At 52.5% G+C, this 9,209-nt stretch overlaps 1 protein-coding gene across 1 annotated transcript in view; it reads right to left on the reverse strand.

Moving 5' to 3' along the window:
- GXYLT2 (glucoside xylosyltransferase 2) overlaps window positions 1-8,613 on the reverse strand; it is a 100,024-nt gene extending 91,411 nt beyond the window's left edge. The window contains exon 1 of the mRNA XM_051851472.2: window positions 8,186-8,613. Coding sequence (XP_051707432.1) covers window positions 8,186-8,463 — 278 coding nt within the window. The 5' untranslated portion in view covers window positions 8,464-8,613. The remainder of the gene's footprint in view (window positions 1-8,185) is intronic.
- Window positions 8,614-9,209: the final 596 nt, after the last annotated feature.

Below are 9,209 nucleotides of genomic sequence, written 5' to 3' on the forward strand. Positions count from 1 at the left end.
AGTCTCAGTGTCGACCACACTGTGCTCCCCTAGGTGGCTTGAGTGGCCTTGGCTAAGTCAAAGAGGGGGCCTTGCCTGGGATAAGTCCTGAGTTGGCCTTTCCCATTCTCTCCAAATTACAGGCATTTAAGCCAACCACAGCCAATGCTATGGGAGAACATTCCTTCTGGGGCTTCCGGGAATTAAAACAAAACAAAACATTCTCTTTCCCAGGTAAGCAAGCAAAGGCAGCAAGAATGATCTGGGGGCGACACATTGCAGTTACAGAGAGCAGCATGAACACAAGTTTGCCTGTTAGCAGAAATGGTTTCACAGGGAAACACCTAGAGACGTGGGTACCCAACAGGTTAGCTCACACACGTACACGTTATGCTCTGGCCGCTGTGAGGGCCCCAGGAATGACACCCCATTAACAACAAGCATGTCTGCTCCCCAGATCCTGATTTTGTTTAAGACTGATTTATTTGAAAGGCAGAAGGACAGAGAGAGAGAGAGAGAGAGAGAGGTTGATGCTCCATCCGCTGGTTCACTCCCCAAATGGTTACCAACAGCTGGGGCTAAGCCAGGCTGAAGACAGGAATCCAGAGTCTCCCACATGGGTGGCAAGGCCCAAGCTCTTGGGCCACCATCTGCTGCCTCACTGGGCACATCAATAGGGAGCTGATCAGAAGAAGAACGGCCAGGCGCTCACACAGGAGACCAGCAACACAAGCTGCAGCTTCACCCTTGACTTCTCGTATATTCTCTGATAAAAGGAACCAGGGCTCAGTGAAGAAATGGCTGATGCTAGACTGGGGCAGAAAATCTACAAGATGAGCTTGGAGCAGCATAGACTGCCAGAGCATAAGAATGTGCTCAAGAAAATACAAATGAGGACAAAACCAAAAGCACTTTAAAGGGGCTACATCACAGGAGCACAGAAGCCAATCCAAGGAGCTCCTAGTGGCCAAAACAGCAATGTTTGCAGCTGCAAACTAATCCCAGTGCCTTATAATCCCAAGGATAAAATAAATGTCCATGAGCCCACATTGATTTATTTTTTAAAATATTTTTTTTTATTTATTTGACAGGTAGAGTTACAGACAGTGAGAGAGAGAGAGAGAGAAAGGTCTTCCTTCCGTTGGTTCACTCCCCAAATGGCCGCTACGGCCGGCGTTGCGCCGATCTGAAGCCAGGAGCCAGGTGCTTCTCCTGGTCTCCCATGGGGTGCAGGGCCCAAGCACTTGGGCCATCCTCCACTGCACTCCCGGGCCACAGCAAAGAGCTGGCCTGGAAGAGGGGCAACCGGGACAGAACCCGGCGCCCCAACCGGGACTAGAACCCGGGGTGCTGGCGCCACAGGCAGAGGATTAACTTAGTGTGCCACGGCGCCAGCCCCACAATGATTTAATAAGTGATTGAATAGACTACCAAATGGAGGAGAGGAAAGAATTTCAAATAATTCATGTAAATACTCTATCCTGGGGTGGGGGAATAAACTCCCTACTCCATAGGTGTATGCTGTGCACAGTGACTTCCTTCCAAACAGTACTTATGGAAAGGGAAAGAAAAGAGAAAACTAACACACACCACCAGGCAGGCCATCTGGGTTAATGTTTGTAGTCATAGGCCATGCGGATGGTAACCGTACTTGAAATGATATGGTGAAAATGGCACTTTACCTCTATGGCTTTCATCCTAATAACCCATGACCCCAGCATTATCACGAAAACTAAGCGTTATCAGACAAAACTAAGGGAATCTAGCAATTCAGCATTTGTTCATTAAGGGGTTTGGGACAGTGGGTAGGTTTCTACTTGGGACGCCTGTATCTCGTATCAGAGTGCCTGGGTTCATGTCTTGGTTCCACTCTCCACTCCAGCTTCCTGGGAGGCAGCAGGTGATGGCTCAAACACATAGGTTCCTGCCACCCACATGGGAGACTTGGATTGAATTCCCAGCTCTTGGCTTTGGCCTGGCTCAGCCCCAGCTGTCGTGGACATTTGAAGAGTGAACCAGCAGATGGGAGATCTCTCTCTCTATCCATTTCTCTCTGTCTTTCAAATAAAGTTTTAGAATGATATTTGTTCACTAATTGTAAAAAGTATAGCCGGCGCCGCGGCTCACTAGGCTAATCCTTCACCTAGCGGCGCCGGCACATCGGGTTCTAGTCCCGGTTGGGGAGCTGGATTCTGTCCCGGTTGTCCCTCTTCCAGGCCAGCTCTCTGCTGTGGCCCGGGAAGGCAGTGGAGGATGGCCCAAGTGCTTGGGCCCTGCACCCCATGGGAGACCAGGATAAGTACCTGGCTCCTGCCTTCAGATCAGCGCGGTGCGCCAGCCGCAGCACGCCGGCCGCGGAGGCCATTGGAGGGTGAACCAACGGCAAAAGGAAGACCTTTCTCTCTGTCTCTCTCACTGTCCACTCTGCCTGTCCCCCCCCCCCAAAAAAAAAAAGTACATCACATAGGTAGAAATTTATAATAAGAGAGGGGTGTAGGTGCTGAGTACATGAAAACTGTACTTTCTCAACTTCTCTGTAAATATAAAACTACTCCAAAAAATCAAATCTGCTAGGGGCCAGCCTTGTGGCACAGCAGGTTAAGCAACTGCTTGTGATGTCGGGATCCCACACTGCAGCACCTATTTAGGTCCTAAGCTGCTCTGCTTCTAAGGAAGCTCCCTGCTAATGTGCCTAGGAAGGCAGCAGAAGATGGCCCAAGTGCTTGGATCCCTGCAACCCACGTGGGAGACCCAGAAGAAGCTTCTAGCTCCTGGCTTCCACCTGGCCCAGTGTAGCCATTTGGGGAGAGAACCAGCAGATATATATATATATATCTCACTTTGCTTTTCAAATAGATACTTTTTTCAAAAAGTAAAATCTATTAAAAAGAAAAACTTGGGGTGGACACTGTGGCACAGTGGCTTACAGGGCTACTTGGGATGTCTGCATCCCACACAGGCCTGGGTCAACTTCCAACCACTCTTCATGTAATCCAGTTTCCTGCTAATGTGCCTGGGGGGCTGCAGACCCCAAGATGGTTCAAGTCCTTGGGTCCCTGCCACTCACGAGGGAGATCCAGATGGAGTTCCTGGCTTCCTGGCTTCAGTTTGGCCCAGCCCTGCCTGTTGTGGCCATTGGAGAAATAAACCAGCAGATGAAAGATTTGTCTCTTTCTCCTCTGTCACTCTTCCAAAATATATAATTAATGATGTAAGTGGTGCTGACACATGTGCGTGCTACAGTCGTTTCTGAGTTCTCCCAACACAAATTTATCAAGCACCTACTATGAGATCATGCATGCTGTGGGTGCCAATGATACAGGGATTGATAAGACACGAAGGGTACACAAGGGGGAAGGTCAAATAAACCCCAATGTTCATATACTGACAAGCATAAGCCACACCGCAGTGGGGGCAGGGAGGACAGACAGTCTACCTCGAGCAGCCAGGAAGACTGTCCTGTGGAGGACCCATCTGAGCACCGTGCTGGAAGGAGTGAGGGAGCCGGCACAGGACAATGGGAACTAAGAACATTCCAGCACGGGCACCAAGCAGAGCAGTGCTGCTATGGTAAAGAGCCCATTGTGGCCGAAGCAGAGTAAGTGGCTGGGGAGCAGTAGGAGATGAGGTCGGAGAGCTGAAAGGGCTTGAGATCCAGTGAAGGTTAAAGGCCACGACTGGCAAATGCCATGCTGTGAGTTATGGGAAATCAGTCTATCCTTGGAAGGCTTTCGCCAGCCAACCGACCTGGTCTGGTCTAGCGATCCCTGCAGCTTTGTAGAAAATGGACTGTAGGGGGCGGTAGAGTGCAATCACATCTGCTTAGCCAGGAGGCTACTGCTGTGGTCCCAGTACCAAATGCTGATGAGGAACTCGGTAGCGGTAGCGGTAGAAATGGTGGGACTAGCCTGCATTTTGAGACAGAACCAAAAAGGCTCACTGACTGGGACGGCGTGGAGGGAGAGGGGGGGAATCACCACCCAATCGACAAAAACCAATTGTGAATAGAATTAAGGTTCATGTTAAGCTGGCACCTAAGTCGCTGGCATCCCATGTGGGTGCCAGTTCGAGTCCCAGATGCTCCACTTCCAACCCAGCTCCCTGCCAATGTGCCTGGGAAAGCAGCAGAAGATGGCCCAAGTGCTTGGGCCCCTGCATCCACGTGGGTGACCCAGATCCTGGCTTCTAGTTTCAGCCTGGACCAGTCCCAGCTGTTGTGGCCACTTGGGGAGTGAACAATGGGATGGAAGATCTCTCTCTCTCAAAAAAAAAAAAAAAAAAAAAAAAAAACAAACTGAACACTGAGTGCCTGGCTACATGCACCATCCACGTTTGCTGACTGTTAGATAAAACGATAGAGGAACACCCTAAGGCCTGCAGGCAGCCCAAGCACCCCTCAGAAACCAAGTGAGTATGTGAAGACAGCCGCATCCAAGCCAACATGGAAGTCCAGAGAGGGCTGGGGCTGAATAATAGGCCAGAGCCGCAGGATGGAAGCCACTCGGTAAGGAACAGAGAACTTGCAGGAGAGCGCACAGAGGGCCGTGCGACAGTCGCTGTTGGGTCTCTGCCGCTACACTTGATGGCCTCACCACAGACCCCTCCAGGGTCAGGGCTGGACGCATGTCTGAGAACGCTTTTGGATTGATCGGCTCATTTTTCAGAGAAGGAAAATACGGTGAAACGGCTTGGGATGAGAAGCCAGCTTGTTGGGCTCCCTGTGCCAAAACCTTTTGTAACCGCGCTGCTTAGCAGTTGCGTCGACCTCCTCCAAGAGGAGTTTTCAGAAGCGTGGTGGAGAGTCTTCTAAAGCCTAAATGCTACTCCCAAGTCAAATTCTCATTTCAGAATTCAGTTCCGTGAAAACAAAAATCGGCTCTTGATAAACTCCCCGCGTATCGTTCTGTAACCGTGAGGCAGCTCGTCACGGTTCCCTTTTTGACATGGTTGCCAGGAAGCTTAGGGCTAAATTAACATGTAATCCTCCTAATAACAGTGGCCTTGGTTTTTGACAAACAGGATTTATTTCCCCTTCCTCTCTCAGACTTTTCATTTTTTTATATAACAACATCAATGGCTTTATTGTATATGTGTCTTTTACTATACAAGATCTCAAGTTCAATTTTTTTTTTTTTTTTTTTTGGAAGACAGCCAGGTATAAGTCACCAATAAACCAAAATAGAAGACTGCATTTCTCCTGTGCCCAGGGGCTGCTGCTTCCAGGGCTGTGTCTGTCTGCAGGTCCCTTCCTTGACCGAAAAGCTCAGATCTTACCTCCTGCCTTTATATATACAGAGAAGGAAGCCACCACTGGCCAGATTGCATACAAATGACTAGTTATAAAATTGCAGGGTCCAAGGCAAGGCCTTGGAATCCTGATGGAAATGAAAACAAGATGTGGATCGAGGAGTGCTGGGGCAGAACCTCCCAGCAGTACCCCAGCGCACGCAAGGCAGTCCTGTCTTTGCCCGGCTGGCAGGTGGCGGGCAGTGTCCCATCCAGCCAGCTCCAAGCTTTCTGCTAACTACACCCACGAGCCTGGCCCTCGCCAGGCCCCGGCAATGACATCACGCGGCCTTCATCCCTTCTGGATGCCAGCCACGGAAAGAGATTAAAGCGCTCGTTTTCTGAAAACATGAGGCTTTCTCTTCCCTCCTTAAATGAAATTCCTCCTAAACCACAAAAATGTAGCCCAGGCAGGATGCGGAGAGCTCTAAGGGAGTCCACGCAGAGACACCCCCCCCCCCCCCAGCCTCATGCTCCCTTCTCCTTCAGAATCTCCTGCGTTTCTGACGAGGTAGCAAAAGGAACAACGAACAAGTCCCGGAAAACGTCAAGTGTTTATGCCTTGGAGCTCAGGATGCCCTGCGGCTTTTTGTTATTGTTTTTCACTCTTTCTTAAATGTTGTTCTTTATTCCTGCGGTGTTGGCCATGATGTCTACGATCATCTAAGAGATATGTTCACAAGAAAAATGGCTTCAGGAGGACCGTGGCTCACGGAAACAGCTGTTCGCCTGAAACATCCATTTGGATTCTGTTCATGATCTCCTCCTAGTCAGAGCCAATTTGTTCAGATAGCGACCAGAAGACGCCGCCCCAATGTCCCCAACACCTTGAAGAATGACACAGTTCCAAAAATCTATGGTGTTTCTTAAAAAAGAAAAAAGTCTCAGTTACACCATGAATGGCAGGCACGACTAACCTATTACATCAGCCTAGCAGGTAAGAGGCCACCCAGACTACCTCGATCTGTGAACCCTGGGCAAATGGCTTAAGCCTTGGAAAATAGCCCCCTCTTCTGTACAACAGGGATGGCATTGGTGCTGACGTCACAGAGCAGGTTCTCAATCCATGGAATGTAGGAGACACAACAGGGGGGTGGGATGAGGCACAAGCTACTGACCCCACTCTGATTCTGTGACAGCTAGGGGTCAGAACTGAGAATCTACATCTCTTAACAAGTTCCCAGATGATGCTGGTACAGTTGGAAGCCCAGACTTTCTAAGCATGAGGAGGTGGGTAACAGTCACGTATGGAACATGAGTGTTAGCCACAACCAGTTTATGCACTGCTGTTAGCAGCGTCCCTGGCAAGTGTTTATTAGCTGTATGAAAGAGGTATTGGGGGCCAGCACTGTGGCTCAGCGGGTTAATGCCCCAGCCTACAATGCCAGCATCCTATCTGGGTGCCAGTTCGAGCCCTGGCTGCTCTACTTCCCATCCAGGTCCCCGCTACTGCGCCTGGGAAATCAGTGGAAGATGGCCCAAGTGCTTGGACCCCTGCATCCACGTGGGAGACCTGGAAGAAGCTCCTGGCTCAGTCCTGACTGTTGCAGCTATTTGGGGAGTGAACCAGTGGCTGGAAGATTCTCTCTCTCTACCCTTTCTCTCTCTCTCTCTCTCTCTCTCTGTAGCTCTGCCTTTCAAATAAATACATCTTCTTACAAAAGAAAAAAAAGGTGTCTGTATTCATGACTGCAAGTAGTCTCATCAGACTTAGCAATCACGTTAAACCTGGGGTAAGCCCTAACACCACGTGACCTATTGTAAGAAACCTCAGTCGGTAGGAAGGACACTTGCAATACATGCCCAGTTTTCCTTTAAAGTGTACGCATCTCAGAAGGGGCTGTGTCCACAGTCACAAGCGACTCCCCAGCTCACGCAGTCTCCTCCTAAAACCTGTCAGTGCCCATCTGTACAGTCACTCTGAGGCCGTGGAGAAACAAAAGCTGACACAGCGACTTCTTGAGGTTTCGTGTCTTTTCTCTTAGTTACAGCCCCAGTGCCAAACACACTTAGTCATTATGGTCAAAAAAGAATTCCTCAGCTCGTTTCAAGTAATTAAAGGAGCCCCGGCAAAGGCAGTTAGAACGAGGGCTCCGAAAGAGCAGAGGGGAACAAGGGCGGGTTAAAAGGCTCTCTCAACCACAAAGCCCACCCCCGACGCAAATCCCTAACCCGCGGGCGTTCCAGCAACCCCCGGGGGCTGAAGGTACAACGCCCCCAGCCAGCAAGCGAGGCACAGCCCCGGGGCATTCAGCTCTGCATAGGCATAGAGGGCACCACACAGAATGCCGAAGGTCAACAAGTTCTCCTGTAGGACCCTGGGCCCAGACTCGAGCCTGCCACAGAACAAGGCACAGGAAACCCGCGCAGCGCCCTGCCCGTGCCACATCACTCCATGCACGGAGAAGCCTCCTAGGTGGCCATCAACCTTCGTTCAGCACGCGGGCCTCGAGGTTCACCTCGAGGCAGCATCGCACTTTTCCAACTCCATCAGAACTAAGTTTTCTTAGCAAAAAAAAAAAAAAAAAAAAAAAAAAAAAAAACCCTCTGCGGGGCAACAGGCGACTTGGCTACAGCATTCTCGCTTCGGGATGGCTTTTGAGAACTTAAACAAAGGGCGCATGTTGGCAATAGTGCAAAAAGAAAGACTCCCGGCCTTGACACTCTTAAAACATCCGTAACGCACAACCCCCCGACCCTGACATTTCTCCCACAGCGTGCGGGTCTTCCGTGCTTCGCACGCGGGGGGACTCCACGACGGTGGTCTTCCTTTCTAGTGGGGGAAGAAATAGACGTTGGCGGCCCAAAGCGGGGAGCCTTGGGGTGCACCGCCCCGCGCAAAACCTGCCCGGGGCTTGGCACCGGTGGAGGGCGCGAGACCCAGGTCCTCAGGAGGGAATCTGGGGTTGCCACGACTCACCTCACCAACTTCTCCAGGTTCGCCGCGCCCCGGCGGCCAGCTCGGGGGCGCGGGCGCGGGGGTCGGCGCCTCGGAGCGCCCGGCGGGCCGGCCCCCGGGAGAGCGCCCGGCTCTGGCAGGCGCGCGGGGCCCGGCGCGGGGCGGCGCTGCGGGGCGGACACGGGGCGCGCGGGCGGCGCGGGGGGCTCCGCGCGGCCGGCGCGCAGGGGCAGCAGGGCGAGCAGCAGCGCGGCCAGCGCAAGCAGGAGCAGCGCCGCCGCCTTGCTGCGGAGCCTCATGGTGCGGAGCAGCGGCGGCGGCAGCGGCCCCCGGGCGGCGCGGCCCCTCTGCGCATCGCGGCGCGTCCGGCGGCAGGACGAGCGCAGCGGCCGCCTCCTCCGCCCGCCCGCGGGGGACTGGGGTCGTGGCGGGTGGCGGGCGGCGGCGGCGGAGGAGGCGGGGAAGGGAGGCGCGCAGGGAGGGGTGGAAGCGCGAGCGGGGCTCCGGGAGGAGCGGCCCTCGCCTACCGTACTGTGTGGAGTAGCGGCCCGCACGCCCACCCGCCCGCGTGCGGAGCGGCGCTGGGGCTTCAGTTCCGGTAAGTCCGATTCAGATCCACTTCGTTCATTCACTGCCTTATTCCCCCTCTCATTCATTTCCCCTTCCGCCATTCCATCCACTCTCCGTCTGATTCAGTCATGCTGGGATTTACTTCTTGGTTCAGTTATTCCATGAGTCTTCCCCACCGTGTGTTTTATCCATCTCTCCATGCGCTCCAGAGCCTATCCACTCGGGCGGGGACGCCTGTGTCCTGTTTGTGCCCAGTAAATATCTGTGAATAAAATCACTCCGGATACAGGTAGTGTTGAGAAAGTAGAGAATGAATTCCACAGTCTGGATATGAGATCTGGCCCTGTCACTTACGGGCATGGTGATCCTGAGCAAAGCTACACAAACTTTCTTAGGGGTAGTTTGCCTACATGCAAAGCAGGAGTGATGATACTGTCCACTGCAGGACCATTTTGTGGGCATTAAATTAAATCTT

The sequence above is a fragment of the Oryctolagus cuniculus genome, chromosome 10 (genome assembly GCF_964237555.1).
Source record: "Oryctolagus cuniculus chromosome 10, mOryCun1.1, whole genome shotgun sequence".
NCBI lineage: Eukaryota > Metazoa > Chordata > Mammalia > Lagomorpha > Leporidae > Oryctolagus > Oryctolagus cuniculus.